We start from the raw sequence: 19,460 nt of genomic DNA, 5'->3' as shown, positions 1-19,460 counted from the left end.
TGTTAAGAAAGGCCCTGCAATTAGTAACATAAAACATTTCGCTGTTAGCACCTGCATTCATGTGCATACATATTTAGGTAATTGAATCCCACCCCACCCCTTAATTAAGTGGCCTGCAGGGCTGCTAAATTTAGGGGTGGGGGCTGGCACACCCACTCACATACCACACTTTCATAGATGCACTCATCCTCCAGTCACACAACTCCTTACATGCATGCATACATAAAAAACACATAGTTGACGCTAACATAAACACCAACATGCACGCATGCATTCATACACATATACATACTCATTACACATATGTATATATACATTTAATTTAAAATAAATAAAACACTAAATTTACCTCCATGCACCCTTCAGAAGCGGATGGCCCTTCCTTCACTCCGACACGTAGACACGCTGCCTGTCTCCTCCCTTGTCAATCAGCATGTCTGCGTTGTCAGCTGAATAACGGGAGGCAGTAGAGCTCACTTCTGAGCAGTGGCGTCGCCAGGAATCAAATTTAGGAGGGGCACAGAAGGGGCCAAAGACAAAAGTAGGGGGGTCACAGACAAAAGTGGGGCGGCTGCCTATGAAAGGTAATGTGTGACATCACAGGCACTCCTGGAGAGAGGCTTTTGCGCACGCCAACTACCCACACCCCATTGCACCTCCCCTACCATCAGAATGCAGGCAGGAAACTATTCAGTGGCTAATGGCCCATCATTAGCAGTTTGCTGGGCTACATTCTGATGGCAGGGGCTGCAAGCTGCTCTGCACACTATGGATGGCTGTATTCTGATGGCAGGGGCTGCAAGCTGCTCTTCACACTATGGAGGACTGCATTCTGATGGGAGGAGCTGCAAGCTGCTCAATCACTACTAGCTTTGAGACAAAAGGAGTATTGCTGTGTGATATGCAGACATTTGCGTCAGTGAGTGTCACAAGTAACACCACGCACAGAGAACAAAATCATGGCTCACCTTAGGCAGGGGGGACTCAAGAGGGGGCATACGATCTCATAAGGGGGGCACTGGCCCTCCCCAGGCCCCCCCTAGCGACGCCACTGCTTCTGAGCCCTGTTGTCTCCCATTATTTTGCGGTTTGTCGCGCAGCCAAACGGCTTTGCAAAAAACAGCAACATCATTGCAGGGGCAAAGAGAAGACAGCACAGTCCCCCGTGTGAATAAAGGACACGGGAGGACTGTGCGGCCTTATTACTACCGAGGAGAAGGTACCGCGAGGCCCCTGGCAAGTGCGAGCCCATGGGCAGTTTGCCCCTCCTGCCCCCCCTCGTGACGATCCTGGTCGTCAGAGCGGTAAAAGTTGGTTTGTTCGTTGTCCCCCTCGCAAGGCTCTCACTGAGGGGTGCCTTGTGAAGTGGTAAAGAGGTGGAGGGGAGAAGCACTGCAGCGCGCCAGTCCTGTCGCATTTGAGTCTTGTGTCATGTGCAGACTCGGACTGGCCTATAGGGCAATGCCGAACCAAAAATCCCAAATGCTAGTGTGGGTCAAAGTGGGCCACTTTTCTGGCCAATGTGGGCCAGTTTGATGAGTTACTTCACTATGTGGCTAGTAGTTTTGACCATTTTTGCTGAATAAATATTGTTGACATTGCATCAGATTTTCAATCAGTCTGACAGAAAAAGAATGAATTGCCATTTGCAACTGTGGGCCACTTTTTCCTTGGTGACCGGGACAATTTTTTGCCCCAGGCGACCCTGCACACGGCCACCAATCTAGACTCTGGGGGACTTGCCAACCCCAAGGAAGCTCTAATGGCTTACTGCAAAGGGGGAAGAGAAAGACAGAAATCACTCTCAAAATTCCCCGTGAGTTAATTTAGCCGGGGCTGTGGCAGATAAGATTGTTGTAGCGTGCCACGCGGTGCAGCCAGACGGAGAAGTACGGAAGGCAGGCGTTATTTTTAACATGTGGTCGCACCTGGTCGGCCTGGGTCCTGTAGGCTGTGTCTTCACTTCCTCTGCAACTTCTAGCTCTACTCATAGACCAAGCAGCCTCCTCAAACCTCACTCCTCGCGAGAAGCCATCAAAGGATGCCGTGCCTGCACTTCCCTGTGGCCTGTCTGCTGGCCCTGCTGCAGGCTCGAGCTGCAGGTAAGACTGGATGATTGGGAATAGAAAACAGGCATTGGTAATGCCGGGTTTGGCTTTTGTGTATGCATGGGAAAGGCAGCATTTGCCAGGCATTGCCGTAGTGGTATTAACTGGCCATTGATGGTAGCAGCTGCAAAATGGTGCCAGTACCTGGGCATCTAATAGCAGTGCCCATCAAAAGACTAATACTTATTCACACGCCAAAACGGTTGGCTTTGCCAATGCTTGCTTTTAACAGGACTTCAGGGAAGGACATGCATAGTGCTTATACATTGAGTGGCTGTAGGCAGAGCTGGTTAAGACATCTTTATTGCACCTGTAGTGTGTTTGCAGCCCCCAATTAAATCATGAACTCTGCTTTGGAAAAACCCAGAAAGTGTGATGGTGAGGCTTGATAAAGCTAGTTGGAAGAGATCCCAGGAGGATGTGTTTTGGACGGGGAGGACCGGAAGGGGATGGGAAGGGCCATAGGGATAAGCAAGGCCATGGGCATTATATTGGAGGGTAACGAAACACTGTTTACACGCTTTGTGTCCCTCCTCATATGCCATTTCTCCCTAACTGTACTGCAATGCAATCGTTGTCGATTATAGATGGCCCCTTATCGCCTCCTAATAGCCGAAACTAAAAAAGATGGTAGGAAGGAGGGGTCAGTTGGGGATTACGGCAAGGAGAGGAGAGAAAGGGGTATGAAAACGAGAACTAAGAAAGGAATGAAGGAGCGAAAGGCAGAAATAGAAGACTATGGGGAGGGTGAAGAAAAAAGAGCTAAAGAAAGAGTGGGGAAAGAAGGGGATGGGTGCACAAGTGATAAAGAGGAAGGTGAAGAGGAAGGTGAATAGGAAATGCGAGGAGAGAAGGGAGTATGCACGAGGGGGGATCAGAGATAAGAAGAGGAGCGTATTTAGGAACAAGTAGATTGCCCGGGCACATAGAGAATGAACGGGAGGAATTGGGGGCGAAGGGAGTGTGAGTAAAGGACAGAAAGTGATAGGATAAGTGAAGACTAGATTGGAGACTGGAGTGAAGGCAAGAGAGGGGTTGTGGGGAAAAGGGGGGGAGGAGCAAAAGACAGAAAGGGAAACCACAGTGAAAGCCCACAGAAAGAAAGGGGAGAAGGTGGGTCAAAAAGAAGAGTAACTCATGGTGGCGAAGTGATAAGGAGAAGTGAGTGGGAGAGAAAGAGGGATGGCAGGCAGGCTAAGGAGCGAAGGACTGAAAGGGCAGTGGCAGGGATGGCCTATTGGTGATAAAGAGAGGTAGGAAGAAGGATTGGGAGGGGAGAATGAAGGATAACAGGTAAAGTGTAAAATGGAGGGAAAAAGAGGAAGAGTGTTAAAGGGGAAAATGGAGGCGGAAAGGGATGGAAGAAAGTGGGATAAAAAGAAGAGTGCCTATTGGTGGCCGAGGAGAGCGGAGAGAACGAGAGATCAGTGCAAAGGTGCAAGTCAGGAGGGGTGGAAAGGAAAGAGAGAGTGGTGGAGTGAAAAGCAAGCAAGAAAAGGAGTGAACGAAGGATGTAGAAATACGAGTAGGATGAGAGGAGAGGAAGTGGCAATAAAGAGAGAGGAAATAAAGGAGAAAGGAAGGATGGCAATGAAGAGAAAGTGGGGTAAATGCAGATTAGAGAAAGTGGGGTGAAGGAAGTCTCTAAAAGGCAATGCCACAGAGAAACTGGGGGAGGATGAGAGAAATGGGGAGAGAAAGTGTCACAGGAGAAGGAGACCGGCCTACATTCGAAAATCAGAAACTCTGAGATTTATATACACACACACACACACACACACACACACACACACACACACACACACACACACACACACACACACACACACACACACACACACACACACACACACACACACACACACACACACACACACACACACACACACACACACACACACACACACACACACACACACACACACACACACACACACACACACACACACACACACACACACACACACACACACACACACACACACACACACACACACACACACACACACACACACACACACACACACACACACACACACACACACACACACACACACACACACACACACACACACCAAAAGCGTCACCGCCCTATTGTTATTAAATGCACTCAGCTCCCGAGAGCGGGGCGCATTCAGTTTCAATAGGACACCTCCCGCGCCATCTCCCACCACACCAGCCCGTGGGAAGACCGTGAAAGACTCCCCCGAGCTGGCTAGCATGGGGGCTGATGGCGCCCTGGGCAGTCGTCCAGCTGGCCCTGCCCTAAGGCAGGCCCTGCATACACAGTACATATATATGTAAACCAATACCACTAAAAATGTCGCGCAGGGCGTGCACTTCCAATGGAAAATGAAGGTGTACTTGGATCAGACACAGAAAAATAATATGCCTGGGCCAGGAACACTCCTCTGATGAGCTCTAAGGAGACTGCAACATGGGCCGGGAGTTGCTTTTACTTATTGCAGGTTGGCTTGGATGGTATTTTAACAACCCCAAAGCTGTAGCGTCTGCAATGATAAAGGGCTGTCATTTTGTGGCTCTCCGCGGATTGTATTTTATTAAACCAAGGATTTTGCCAAAATGCTGGCACGTGAGTTAGCAACATAAGGTGCTGTTGGTGTGACCGACGCAACTTACCCAGAGTTCCTTTCCTGTTTTTGTGTATATATATATATGCAATAGGGTAATGATTCAAACAGATAATTCCACTATTGATCCAAAAAGGTATTTACCCTACAAATGAGGCGATGGCTGAAAGGTTTAGAATTAATCTTACCCTCCAAATGACAAAAGGTAGCATGAGCGTATAACAGTGAGGAAAGCCGCCCGGCGCGGGTGCCAAAACGCATAGAGACATGTCGCATCGTAGAGAAGGCAGGGGCGAACCCACAGAGGGCCGGCGGCACACCCTGGAAGACTACATATACAAATCAAGCAAACACTTCTAAATTTGGTAGATTAAAAGCAGGGATTGCTACTCACAGTCTGTTTCTTTAATTGATTTTGCAACAGGATTAATATACATATTCCTGTTTTGTTAACCATTAAAAACAACCGCTCGCCTTCATTCTGGTGAAATATTAGATCATGGCCTACGCAGTGGTAGAAGTGCACGAAAAGAAGCAGTGGACCTAGATTACCTGCTGGCCTGCGCCCGTTCCCCCCAAACCCCATCACAACGACCCCCTCCCGCGCACAATCCAAACCCCCAAACAAACACACCTGCTGTCTCAGGTAGCGCTCAGTGAAGTGCACTGAAGTGCACGTTTCAAATGCTTCCAACACTTTTATTTTGAAACTAAGTTCTTACAGAACAGTTTCTTTTTAAAATAACACATAAAACTAAACAGATATGATATGGCATTTATAACGCGCCTATGCACAAGTGATTCAAGGCGCGACGAGGCAAGGGGGGGGGAAACAAAGGGAGGACAGACAACGATCTTAATAGGCCAGGTGTCATTCAGATCGCGCAAGTGCTGGGAAGGGGTGAAAGGAAGAGTGCATTCATATAATTTGTCCTGAAAAATCTGCCATAACCTTAGCAATGATAAAATGATGGCAACCTGGCATCCTACTATGAGTCGCTGTCAAAAGAAGTCTCTTAGTTAAACTCTATTTTACATATACATTTGCTGCACAAATTAATGTCTTCTTTGCCCAAATAATCAAAACAGATGATGAAATATTTCAGTCTCGATCACATTTGTTTAATTTTGACTGCCACCAGGCCCTGCAGATACGCGGATATCAGCTCTTGCTCCCAGTGCTTCTGTATCTAACCTGTTACTTCGCATTAGCATATACTTTTCTCTCCCTCCCCGTTCTCCCCCACTCTTTGTCATGCACTTACACTAGTAGAAATGCCTCTGGCCTAGTAGGCTAATTATTGCTGTTAGATCATTCGAAATCTTCAAGGCCTAAGAATGACAACATATCCCCTTGTTCCCTTCCCGCCTTGAAGCACTTTGAAGCACTTCACTTGTGCATAAGCGCTTTACAAATAAACAATTACAATACTTATACATATTCTACGTTTCCGTCTAAGTGTCCTACCCACTCTACGGAATCGTTATATGGAAGAAAAAGGGCCTCAGTGGTCCGAGTTGTGGACATTGCCAGATAAACAACGAATCCCTGGATTATACTCCATCCCAGGATTTACGGCTACTTTCGTTTGGGCAGCTCATACGAATCCCTGGATTATACTCCATCCCAGGATTTACGGCTACTTTCGTTTGGGCAGCTCATACGTATCCCTGGATTATACTCCATCCCAGGATTTACGGCTACTTTCGTTTGGGCAGCTCATACGAATCCCTGGATTATACTCCATCCCAGGATTTACGGCTACTTTCGTTTGGGAGGCTCATCCAAGAGTTAAGAACATCACCATAGGAGTTCCTTCGGGAGCCTTTTAGCACTGTCCCATGTCTAAGCTGATTGCACTTTATAGAATCCTTCTGAAAATTAATCTATTATATTTTTAACTGATTGTATACTATATTTTAGATTGGTTAAGAGAAAATGAAGTTTGTATCTTTTAAATTCGGATTATATGTGTATCTTTAAAATTTGGATTATATGTGCATTTAATACAAGTTTGTAATATTATTGTGTATTCAATTTTGTTATAAAATTCCTTCTGGTGTGTTAAGGTTTATATGTTAAACCATGTAACACAATAACAAAAAAAAGCAAATACTTGCGTCTTTTCTTTTTTATCTGAAATGTCATTATATAAGGTGAAGTCATCCCATGTTCAAGACAGTGTCAGATACTCCCCTAGACAGTATCTTTGTTCCCAAATAAGTTCCTTTCTTTCACCAGTCGAGGATTCTCTTTCTTTTTCTCTTCTATAGTTTCTACGAAATGTTCACAATCAATCGATCCAATTGTTTCAAAATGATATTTCTTTATATTTTCGCATGCTGCTCGGAAAGCACGTGATATAAAGTTGCACAGTTCTAGGCGCTTCCGGAACGATTACTCAAACACATGTCCCCGGTCTCCTGGGAGGAAAACGACCAACAATAAGGTTTTTTTGGAAGATGAAGAAGTGTGAATAAAAATACAGCAGAAAGGATATGATATGAATGGTTATTTAAGCGCAGACCCGGGATCGGACCTGTAGTGCTCCATGTCGTCTTGTTTCCCAGGCGAGCACGTTGCCCCTGAGCTATCCTTCCAAGACGAGGATGAGACAGGGCAGCGGGTGACTTTGGCGCTTGTGTGAACCAATAGGTCAGTTGGGAGGCACTTAGGACCAAATGTTGGAAGACGTTGGGGTCGGTGAGTCGGGGGCATGTTGTGGATTTCCCTTCCCACGCCTCTGCATCTAAGCCAGGGTGTGCTTGTGAGCTAGGGGCACCAAACGCCAGGCGCCTATCCCGGAAGGTGCCAACTTATCAGTGTAGGTGGCCCTGCTTTATTGGGTCAACACCTGGCAACGGGTCATGGTATTTGTAGTGCGCCAAGCACTGCCAAGGTGTTTTGGTGGTGGCACAAGGAGATTGCAATGAAAGCTACACCTGAGGTAGGCCTGTGTTCTGCTCCGTGCTTAGAAACCTCTTGGTATTACGCTGCACGCGCGTTATAAATAGCCTATCATATCATATCATATCAATGCGGCCACATGAACGAATGGGCATTTGCCCCAGAAATGTTATAAGCCCCCCTAGGTCCCTTCTAGCACCAGTTGCCTCCAGGTTCCCCCTCACTATGATATGATATGATATGACATTTATAACGCGCCTGTACACAAGTGTTTCACGTGGATCACTATTACGTAACCCTCTAACATTAATAATGGACTTATTTCCGTTTATTTTAAACCCAAGCCAAGTTGTAGTGCCTTTCTTTGCCTACCACTCCCATTATTCCTCTGTCCAAATTTCTGCGCGCGCAGGTGCTATCGTGTTTGGATGAGTGCGGAGGGTGGAGGTACATCCTCGCTGTAGGGCTTCCTTGACTGCCCCCCACAATCGGAGCAGTTTGTTGGAAGAGCGTAGGGTGCGGATGGCCTTCGGGCTTAGCGTGGCCAGTAATTTGCTGGATGCCACCCAATCGCATGATGGTAGAAGGGGCCAGGGCGGGCTCCGCTAAACAGGACACAGCAGAGAGCAGCACATTTTCATTCCAGAGAGCAGACGGTGGGTCTCCCCCATAACTATGGTGCAAGAGAACGAGGTACAGCCCAATGCCCCGATCCATCCCATGCACCCATTGCAACTGTGAGAGCAACTGTTGGATTCAACCCTTCGGTTAAGGACGGGTATCATTCTCAGATAGGTGGCATGAGAAATCTCCCGCACTTAGGATAGCTGAAAGGTGCCGCCCATGCAGCGGGGAAAGGGACATGGTTCGATTGATTGTGAACATTTGATAGACACTATACAAGAAGAAGCAAAGAAAGCGAGAATCCTTGACTAGCTCCAACTCTCTGCAGATCAGACGCTTCGCTAAGCAGAGAGTGGGGGGGTAGATGTCTCTCCTCCACAGGAGCCTCCCTCTGGGAGGGTCTCCCTGCCCCTCTCAGCTTGAGCCGGACCTCCTTAAGTTCCGGAAGTTCCTCAAGACCCTCCTTTTCTCTTCTTCCTTCCCTCTCCCCCTCCTCTGCCGCAGTGACTGGCTGCTTGGTTCCCTCTGAGTTCTACAGGGAACCAGGCTGCCTCCTTCCTACTACCCCCCTCCTCGCACTTAGAACCTCACCACCTGCACCCCATGTAATTGCCCAGCACTTGCCCTCCTGGTGTCCCCTTTGCACTCGACTAGCCCGTTGCCCCCCTCCACCTGCACTTCCCTTCCCACCCTAGCATTTTGCATTTGCTTAGACTGGCACTTCCCCCACCCCCCTCTCCCTCGTACATCTTGTTACTGCACTTGCACGATCTGAATGTCACAGGGCCTAGTAGGACCATTATTGTTATCTTTCCTCCCTTGTCCCCTACCCCTTTTTTTGTCTTGTGGTGCCTTGAAACACCATTTGTTGCATAGGCGCCTTACAAATATCCAATAAATAAATAAATAAAAGGTACTGTGAGGCTGTTGATTCTCAGTTTTGTGTCTGGGTCTGTTGATTCCTACGAATCACCTTCTAAAAAAGTGAGACACCAGCATAGCCTTCATTATAATCACCCTCAAAGTAAGCCTACACCCCACTTTGAGAATGGTTCCCTCCCATTGACAATCATGGTTCCCCTCCCACACATTTGACCCACGTGCATTGGGGAGTTAGGAGGTGGAGGGCGCGCAGCTGCAGAGGTGCTTGAGCGCTTCTTCTCCCTGACCTGACCCTGTGACCGATCTCTGTCGGTCAGCCAAAATGGGCAAATAATCACTGGTCTGTAGACAGCACCGCCACTTTGTATCTTCTTATGTATGGGATTTATAAAGCAGAAACCTACCTGGAAAGCCATGGAGCGCTGTACAGAGGGTGCGCGCCCAGGAGGATACGAGTAAAGGTGCAGGGGTAGCAGAGGAGCTGGGATGGGTAAGAGGGGGCAGAGGCAAGTGGGAACTCCAGAAGGGGGACAGGTATAGTCAGGTTGAGCGATCAGCAACTGGTGAGATGTTCTTTGAAGAGTCTGGCCGTCAGGTCCTTCCTGTAGTGTGGGGTGAAGGAGGCTAGTCTTATCTGTGTTGGTACCTTATTCCAGAGACAGGGTGCACACCAGGAAAGGGCCTATTCCATGATGTCTCCCCTTGCAGTTCTTTGTTTCCATCCGCACACTGTTGTGGCTATTGGGGGTGCACTGGGCTCCGGTGATGGCGATTTTCTTCTCCGCGCAGAGTGGTGTTTTGTTTGTAGCTGCTTTATAGCTGATGCTTTCCTGGTGTGAGGAGCTGTGGTGGGACACCGTACTCGACTGGAAAAAACTCTACTCCCCAGTCCCTGCTCTGGCCCAATAGGCAATGGACCTAAAAGCTCAACACAACACCAAATACCCAGATCTGGCTCCCTGCCAGGAACCTCAAGGGCTTCACACCCTAGCTGGTCCCTTCTAAGTCCCTTGGGTTCTACAAGATGCAAACGGCATGGTACCAAGTCTCTCTCCTGAAGAAAGCGGGCCCTTATTTTCCAGCAAGAAAATGCAAATGCATCATTCAAGCCCTCTTCTTCTGGATGGTGGAGGTGCTCTTCTGCAAGGCCTCCCGAAGACCACTGTAGCTCCCCTGAGGAGTGTCCCACATGTGGCAGCATGTCCCATCATAAAACTCTACAAATTCGACCACATCACACTGGCCCTCGTCAAACTGCACTGGCTTGCGCTGAACAAACACATCACCCTGAATTCCTGTTGCATCATCTACGAGGTGGACATCCTAGTCTCCTTGCTTCCTCACTGTGAAGCTCAGGAGCTCGAGCAGCCAGCGCTCCACCAGCCAAGCCAAGATCTGAGCAGAGCAGGCAGCGCTCCACCAGCCAAGCCAAGATCTGAGCAGAGCAGGCAGCGCTCCACCAGAAGCCAAGATCTGAGCAGAGCAGGGAGTGCTCCACCAGCCAAGCCAAGATCTGAGCAGAGCAGGCAGCGCTCCACCAGCCAAGCCAAGATCTGAGCAGAGCAGGCAGCGCTCCACCAGCCAAGCCAAGATCTGAGCAGAGCAGGCAGCGCTCCACCAGCCAAGCCAAGATCTGAGCAGAGCAGGCAGTGCTCCACCAACCAAGCCAAGATCTGAGCAGAGCAGGCAGCGCTCCACCAGAAGCCAAGATCTGAGCAGAGCAGGCAGCACTCCACCAGGTGCCAAGATCTGAGCAGAGCAGGCAGCGCTCCACCAGAAGCCAAGATGTGAGCAGAGCAGGCAGCGCTCCACCAACCAAGCCAAGATCTGAGCAGAGCAGGCAGTGCTCCACCAGAAGCCAAGATCTGAGCAGAGCAGGCAGTGCTCCACCAGCCAAGCCAAGATCTGAGCAGAGCAGGCAGCGCTCCACCAGCCAAGCCAAGATCTGAGCAGAGCAGGCAGCGCTCCACCAGAAGCCAAGATCTGAGCAGAGCAGGGAGTGCTCCACCAGCCAAGCCAAGATCTGAGCAGAGCAGGCAGCGCTCCACCAGCCAAGCCAAGATCTGAGCAGAGCAGGCAGCGCTCCACCAGAAGCCAAGATCTGAGCCGAGCAGGAAGCGCTCCACCAGCCAAGCCAAGATCTGAGCAGAGCAGGCAGCGCTCCACCAGCCAAGATCTGAGCAGAGCAGGCAGCGCTCCACCAGAAGCCAAGATCTGAGCCGAGCAGGAAGCGCTCCACCAGCCAAGCCAAGATCTGAGCAGAGCAGGCAGCGCTCCACCAGAAGCCAAGATCTGAGCAGAGCAGGCAGCGCTCCACCAGAAGCCAAGATCTGAGCCGAGCAGGAAGCGCTCCACCAACCAAGCCAAGATCTGAGCAGAGCAGGGAGTGCTCCACCAGCCAAGCCAAAGATCTGAGCAGAGCAGGCAGCGTTCCACCAGAAGCCAAGATCTGAGCAGAGCAGGCAGCGCTCCACAAGAAGCCAAGATCTGAGCCGAGCAGGGAGTGCTCCACCAGAAGCCAAGATCTGAGCAGAGCAGGCAGCGCTCCACCAGAAGCCAAGATCTGAGCCGAGCAGGAAGCGCTCCACCAACCAAGCCAAGATCTGAGCAGAGCAGGCAGTGCTCCACCAGCCAAGCCAAGATCTGAGCAGAGCAGGCAGCGTTCCACCAGAAGCCAAGATCTGAGCAGAGCAGGCAGTGCTCCACCAGAAGCCAAGATCTGAGCAGAGCAGGCAGCACTCCACGAGGTGCCAAGATCTGAGCAGAGCAGGCAGCGCACCACCAGAAGCCAAGATGTGAGCAGAGCAGGCAGCGCTCCACCAACCAAGCCAAGATCTGAGCAGAGCAGGCAGCACTCCACCAGAAGCCAAGATCTGAGCAGAGCAGGCAGCACTCCACCAGGTGCCAAGATCTGAGCAGAGCAGGCAGCGCTCCACCAGAAGCCAAGATCTGAGCAGAGCAGGCAGCGCTCCACCAGAAGCCAAGATCTGAGCCGAGCAGGAAGCGCTCCACCAACCAAGCCAAGATCTGAGCAGAGCAGGCAGTGCTCCACCAGCCAAGCCAAGATCTGAGCAGAGCAGGCAGCGCTCCACAAGAAGCCAATATCTGAGCCGAGCAGGAAGCGTTCCACCAACCAAGCCAAGATCTGAGCAGAGCAGGCAGTGCTCCACCAGCCAAGCCAAGATCTGAGCAGAGCAGGCAGCGTTCCACCAGAAGCCAAGATCTGAGCAGAGCAGGCAGTGCTCCACCAGAAGCCAAGATCTGAGCAGAGCAGGCAGCACTCCACGAGGTGCCAAGATCTGAGCAGAGCAGGCAGCGCACCACCAGAAGCCAAGATGTGAGCAGAGCAGGCAGCGCTCCACCAGAAGCCAAGATCTGAGCAGAGCAGGCAGCACTCCACCAGGTGCCAAGATCTGAGCAGAGCAGATAGCGCTCCACCAGAAGCCAAGATCTGAGCAGAACAGGAAGTGCTCCACCAGCCAAGCCAAGATCTGAGCAGAGCAGGCAGCGCTCCACCAGAAGCCAAGATCTGAGCAGAGCAGGCAGCGCTCCACCAGAAGCTAAGATCTGAGCAGAGCAGGCAGCGCTCCACCAGAAGCCAAGATCTGAGCAGAGCAGGCAGCGCTCCACCAGAAGCCAAGATCTGAGCAGAGCAGGCAGCACTCCACCAGGTGCCAAGATCTGAGCAGAGCAGGCAGCGCTCCACCAGAAGCCAAGATGTGAGCAGGCAGCGCTCCACCAGAAGCTAAGATCTGAGCAGAGCAGGCAGCACTCCACCAGAAGCCAAGATCTGAGCCGAGCAGGAAGCGCTCCACCAACCAAGCCAAGATCTGAGCAGAGCAGGCAGTGCTCCACCAGCCAAGCCAAGATCTGAGCAGAGCAGGCAGCGTTCCACCAGAAGCCAAGATCTGAGCAGAGCAGGCAGTGCTCCACCAGAAGCCAAGATCTGAGCAGAGCAGGCAGCACTCCACCAGGTGCCAAGATCTGAGCAGAGCAGGCAGCGCACCACCAGAAGCCAAGATGTGAGCAGAGCAGGCAGCGCTCCACCAACCAAGCCAAGATCTGAGCAGAGCAGGCAGTGCTCCACCAGAAGCCAAGATCTGAGCAGAGCAGGCAGCACTCCACCAGGTGCCAAGATCTGAGCAGAGCAGATAGCGCTCCACCAGAAGCCAAGATCTGAGCAGAACAGGAAGTGCTCCACCAGCCAAGCCAAGATCTGAGCAGAGCAGGCAGCGCTCCACCAGAAGCCAAGATCTGAGCAGAGCAGGCAGCGCTCCACCAGAAGCCAAGATCTGAGCAGAGCAGGCAGCACTCCACCAGGTGCCAAGATCTGAGCAGAGCAGATAGCGCTCCACCAGAAGCCAAGATCTGAGCAGAACAGGAAGTGCTCCACCAGCCAAGCCAAGATCTGAGCAGAGCAGGCAGCGCTCCACCAGAAGCCAAGATCTGAGCAGAGCAGGCAGCGCTCCACCAGAAGCTAAGATCTGAGCAGAGCAGGCAGCGCTCCACCAGAAGCCAAGATCTGAGCAGAGCAGGCAGCGCTCCACCAGGAGCCAAGATCTGAGCAGAGCAGGCAGCACTCCACCAGGTGCCAAGATCTGAGCAGAGCAGGCAGCGCTCCACCAGAAGCCAAGATGTGAGCAGGCAGCGCTCCACCAGAAGCTAAGATCTGAGCAGAGCAGGCAGCACTCCACCAGAAGCCAAGATCTGAGCCGAGCAGGAAGCGCTCCACCAACCAAGCCAAGATCTGAGCAGAGCAGGCAGTGCTCCACCAGCCAAGCCAAGATCTGAGCAGAGCAGGCAGCGTTCCACCAGAAGCCAAGATCTGAGCAGAGCAGGCAGTGCTCCACCAGAAGCCAAGATCTGAGCAGAGCAGGCAGCACTCCACCAGGTGCCAAGATCTGAGCAGAGCAGGCAGCGCACCACCAGAAGCCAAGATGTGAGCAGAGCAGGCAGCGCTCCACCAACCAAGCCAAGATCTGAGCAGAGCAGGCAGTGCTCCACCAGAAGCCAAGATCTGAGCAGAGCAGGCAGCACTCCACCAGGTGCCAAGATCTGAGCAGAGCAGATAGCGCTCCACCAGAAGCCAAGATCTGAGCAGAACAGGAAGTGCTCCACCAGCCAAGCCAAGATCTGAGCAGAGCAGGCAGCGCTCCACCAGAAGCCAAGATCTGAGCAGAGCAGGCAGCGCTCCACCAGAAGCTAAGATCTGAGCAGAACAGGGAGCACTCCATCAGCCAAGCTAAGATCTGAGCAGAGCAGGCAGCGCTCCACCAGAAGCTAAGATCTGAGCAGAGCAGGCAGCGCTCCACCAGAAGCCAAGATGTGAGCAGAGCAGGCAGCGCTCCACCAGAAGCCAAGATCTGAGCAGAGCAGGCAGCACTCCACCAGGTGCCAAGATCTGAGCAGAACAGGAAGTGCTCCACCAGCCAAGCCAAGATCTGAGCAGAGCAGGCAGCGCTCCACCAGAAGCTAAGATCTGAGCAGAACAGGGAGCACTCCATCAGCCAAGCTAAGATCTGAGCAGAGCAGGCAGCGCTCCACCAGAAGCTAAGATCTGAGCAGAGCAGGCAGCACTCCACCAGAAGCCAAGATGTGAGCAGAGCAGGCAGCGCTCCACCAGAAGCCAAGATCTGAGCAGAGCAGGCAGCACTCCACCAGGTGCCAAGATCTGAGCAGAGCAGGCAGCGCTCCACCAGAAGCCAAGATGTGAGCAGAGCAGGCAGCGCTCCACCAGAAGCTAAGATCTGAGCAGAGCAGGCAGCGCTCCACCAGCCAAACTAAGATCTGAGCAGAGCAGGCAGCGCTCCACCAGAAGCCAAGATCTGAGCAGAGCAGGCAGCGCTCCACCAGAAGCTAAGATCTGAGCAGAGCACACAGCACTCCACCAGCCAAGCTAAGATCTGAGCAGAGCAGGCAGCGCTCCACCAGAAGCCAAGATCTGAGCAGAGAAGGCAGCGCTCCACCAGAAGCTAAGATCTGAGCAGAGCAGGCAGCACTCCACCAGCCAAGCTAAGATCTGAGCAGAGCAGGCAGCGCTCCACCAGAAGCCAAGATCTGAGCAGAGCAGGCAGTGCTCCACCAGAAGCCAAGATCTGAGCAGAGCAGGCAGCGCTCCACCAGAAGCCAAGATTTGAGTAAAGTAGAACAATGCAACTGTAGGAAGGAAAGGAGTAGAGGACAGGCTTTCTCTGTCTATACTCCCATGCTCTGGAGTCTCCCCCGTCAACATCAGACTCGCCCTACACTTCTATTATTCCGGAAGCAGCTCAAAACCTTTCTCTTCAGTGTTTAGGCCTTTACCTCTGCTCTCCTCGTAGACTGGAGCCTTGTGGCTGTTCTGTGCCCTTCTACCCATTCCCTGCAGCCCATAGCTGCCTAACCTCTGGGTTTATCCCGGAGACTCAGGGTTTTCACACTCTTCTCCGGGTCATTTTTGGAACCACTATGACTGCTGAGGCAAACTACGGCTGGACCTTGACAATAGCTAGATATGCCTTGGAGAGCAAATGCCTGGCCCCCACCCTGGGAGGTTCCCACTCATGACTGCCTGTTTCAAAGAAGCCTGAGCTGTTGATGTGCTGCACCTGCTTGCAGGGTGTGTGCTTGCCGTGTGTTCTGCTTTTGCGTGTGTGGAGTAGTGTGAGGTTATCAAATGCAAAAGCACACTCCACAAATAAATGCATTTACTGAGGGCACTGGTTCCTGGAGTGCAGTTGTGCGCACATCGCCCATCACACAATCAATATAGTTTAAGGAAGTGAAAGCATGAATTTACTGCATTATAGGCAAATAACTTTCTTTTGGGGAGGCAGCTGTGTGGTGCATAGATTATAATAGAAATAGGGTTTCTAATACTGCAAACATGTTTCCATGGCAGCTACAGCCACTGGGTTTACCTTTTTGACATGTGGGTGGAGCCTTGCACAATTGGGCGGAGTCTTGTGTGGCTATGGGCGGGGCTTACGTCTCCGGGTTTTTGATTTTCAAATGTGGGCAGGTAGGCTGCAGCCGGTGGAAGCATTCACACTCTCCTGCATTCCCCGTCTCTATTCCTCACTCCTTCAACTCACTGCTGCTGTACCCTCTTCTATATTAACCCCCCAGTTGCTCCTACTTTTATCTGGCGCTAGGCTCTGGATTGTCACCTCTCGCCCTTCATCGCTCTGTCCTGTTCCTATGCTAGACCCCTCGTTGCTAACTCCCCCCTTCCTGTAGTTCCCCCTGTTACTCTGAAGCTAGGTTTGCACTCATTACATTTCTAGACAATAATGATATCAATAATATTACTAATAAAATGTCCCTTACCCAGATCCCCCTAGAACTGACCAGCTCTGAAATAGCCAGCTCCAGGCACATTACAGCAGGCGCGGTTATCCACCATGCTGTGTGTGCGGTGTATACACTTCCCTGGATAGCTGTCCATTTTTATTACGCCTGTTTTCTTCATCTGAAGCTCCAACGTCCAGAGGGGCAAAGTGTGCATAGTAATTAAACTGAGGCCGGGTCACTGTGATTTTTTGAGGAAAAAAACGCACAGTCGCCTCAAGCTCTATTACTCGGAACAAAATGTACCCCAAAAACACTTGGTGGAGTGACAACTGAGCTGCCTGTGACCATCCGAAAAGACTTAATGCTGCCTGGAAGACGAAGAAACATGAACTGCTCTGCCCTGCCACCATTTGCACAACTATTGTTGTGATCTGTGCGCCAAGTGTAAATATGTATAACACAGTCTGGTACCATGATCACAGGTGAGACTTTTGGCAACACAAGACTACTGGCACAAGAAGACAACTGAGTCTAACCTCTTAATAAGCTTCGTAAGCGTTCACGTCAAAATATGTGAAATGGCGGCAGTGAGTGACCCATTTTTTCTCACATGTACTTCCTCACCTAACATGGCTGCCACAGAAATGGCGGGGTGGGGGGCAGGCCCGTTTCTTGGCCCGGGCGAGGCGGGCAGCTGCCCGGGGAGCAATAGCCCCAGGGGCGCAATTGCCCCGGTCTCTAGAGCCTCTGGAGGGGATGACATTTCCCAGTTTGTGGAGTGGCGCATTGCCGTGGGGAAAGTTCTGCAAGTCAGGTGCTGGCGCTGCGCCTTCCAACTGTAATGTCACTTAGTAAGCAAGTACTATGTGGCATTACAGAAGTCAGAGGCTCCCTCTGACCACTTTCCCGCCACTTGGGGTGGGGGCCTAAGGCCAACAATTAAAACATTTCAGGTCCCCCTGCATCTAAGACCATCCCCTCCCATCACAATGCCGGCAGGAACTGCTAATGGTGGCCCATTAGTCACTGAATGGTTTTGTGCTGGCATTGTGATGGGAGGGAAGGTGCAGTGGGGTGGGTCCCTGCAAGCCCAGGAAATGCCCAAAATAGTTGTTTAAAACAGCGCTATTTCTTTCATTCGGCTTCTTTTCCAAACTATATATAAATTCCATTTTAAACCACTTCCATGGCACTGTTGATGAGTTACTTCACTATGCAGATAATAGTTTTGACCAGTGTTGCTCAGTAATATTCTTTAAGCCACGACCCGGTTTATTTAATTATTTATGCAATGTTTGTCCGGTACATGGACACGGATAATTTATTTATATATGCAATGTTTGTCAGATACCTGTATCCGACAAACATTGCATAAATAAATATACAGGTACCCAACAAACATTGCATGAATAAATAAATAATCCGGGTCCATGTATCCTTATAACAAGTCAACAGTCAGACTTTACTGTATCAAAGCATACACTTGATTCCTATTCAAAGGATTTTAAAGTGATTGTTTATTGGGTTCAGTTGTCTCCTTGTCATTGCCCTTTTGGCTTAGGTTGCCTCCAACCCCCTTCAGCATCTTCTGTTCTTTGTTGGTTGTATATACTGCATCCTGTGCCATATTCATGGTCTCTTGGTGTTCCCAGTCCTCGTTATCTGCAGCCTAAGTGGGACTGGGGCATACAATTGTCTTGGGCACCAATGAAAAAGTGGGCCACCATTGCAAATGGCAATTCATTCCTTCTGTGACGGACTGTTTGACTTTGGGTAGGAGTCCCTTAACGGTGCAATGGGAGTGGCGTGTGGGATGGGGTTTGAGGAGGCACATTTCTAGTGTTTCGCCCTGGGCACCAAATGGACTTGAAACTGCCCTGGTGGGGGGCAGGGGGTCGTGCAGAGCCCCCCCTGGTTGCCATGGGTAGCCTGTAAGGTGAGGAGAGCCACGGAGGTGCTGTAGGATAGTGAGGCAAGTGGGGGCAAGCAAGGGTCAGGATGGGCAGCATGCGATGGGAGAGAAGATGGCCGGCAGATACGCCAAGCACTCAGGTTATTTTGAATCATGTGATTCAGTCAGGTTTAGGAGGAAATTGATTGGCTGGAGCACCAGCCAAGGGTGCTAATAATGTTTGTAATAATAATGTTGATGATGGTAATTGAAAACGTTGTTATACGTTGTATTATTATTAGAAGTAGTAGTAGTGGAAATATTAGTAGTACTAGTAGTAACAGTAGTAGTTGTAGAAATAGTAGCAGTAGTAATAATAATAGTAGAATAAGTAGAAGTAATAGTAACATCAGAGGTACCAGTAGTATTAGCAGCAGTAGTAGTAGAAGTGGTAGAAGTTATAGCAGTAGAAATAATAGTAACAGCAGTGGTACCAGTAGTATTAGCAGCAGTATTAGTAGAAGTGGTGGAAGTTATAGTAGCAGAAGTAATGGTAACAGCAGTGGTTCCAGTACTATTAGCAGCAGCAGAAGTGGTAGAAGTTATAGTAGTAGAAGTAATAGTAACAGCAGAGGTACAGTATTATTAGCAGCCACCATAGTAGAAGTGGTAGAAGTTATAGCAGTAGAAATAATAGTAACAACAGTGGTACCAGTAGTATTAGCAGTAGTAGTAGAAGTGGTAGAAGTTATAGCAGTAGAAATAATAGTAACAGCAGTGGTACCAGTAGTATTAGCAGCAGTATTAGTAGAAGTGGTGGAAGTTATAGTAGTCGAAGTAATAATAACAGCAGTGGTACCAGTACTATTAGTAGCAGCAGTAGTTGAAGTGGTAGAAGTTATAGTAGTAGAAGTAATAGTAACAGCAGAGGTACAGTAGTATTAGCAACCGCAGTAGTAGAAGTGGTAGAAGGTATAGTAGTAGAAGTAATAGTAACAGCAGTGGTACCAGTAGTATTAGCAGTGGTAGAAGTTATAGCAGTAGAAGTAATAGTAACAGCAGATGTACCAGTAGTATTAGCAGCAGTAGTAGTAGAAGTGGTAGAAGTTATAGCAGTAGAAATAATAGTAGCAGCAGTGGTACCAGTAGTATTATCAGTAGTAGTAGACATGGTAGAAGTTATA

At 50.2% G+C, this 19,460-nt stretch overlaps 1 protein-coding gene across 1 annotated transcript in view; it reads left to right on the top strand.

Annotated features, from left to right (window-relative positions):
• Positions 1–1,918: 1,918 nt before the first annotated feature.
• LOC138525695 (uncharacterized) overlaps positions 1,919–19,460 on the top strand; it is a 192,468-nt gene continuing 174,926 nt past the window's right edge. The window contains exon 1 of the mRNA XM_069635787.1: positions 1,919–2,102. Within this exon, the coding sequence (XP_069491888.1) occupies positions 2,042–2,102 (61 nt within the window). The 5' untranslated portion in view covers positions 1,919–2,041. The remainder of the gene's footprint in view (positions 2,103–19,460) is intronic.

This window comes from Ambystoma mexicanum, chromosome 7p (genome assembly GCF_040938575.1).
Source record: "Ambystoma mexicanum isolate Mex_15411 chromosome 7p, UKY_AmexF1_1, whole genome shotgun sequence".
In the NCBI taxonomy this organism is placed as follows: domain Eukaryota; kingdom Metazoa; phylum Chordata; class Amphibia; order Caudata; family Ambystomatidae; genus Ambystoma; species Ambystoma mexicanum.
This window is presented reverse-complemented; position numbering and strand designations above follow the sequence as displayed.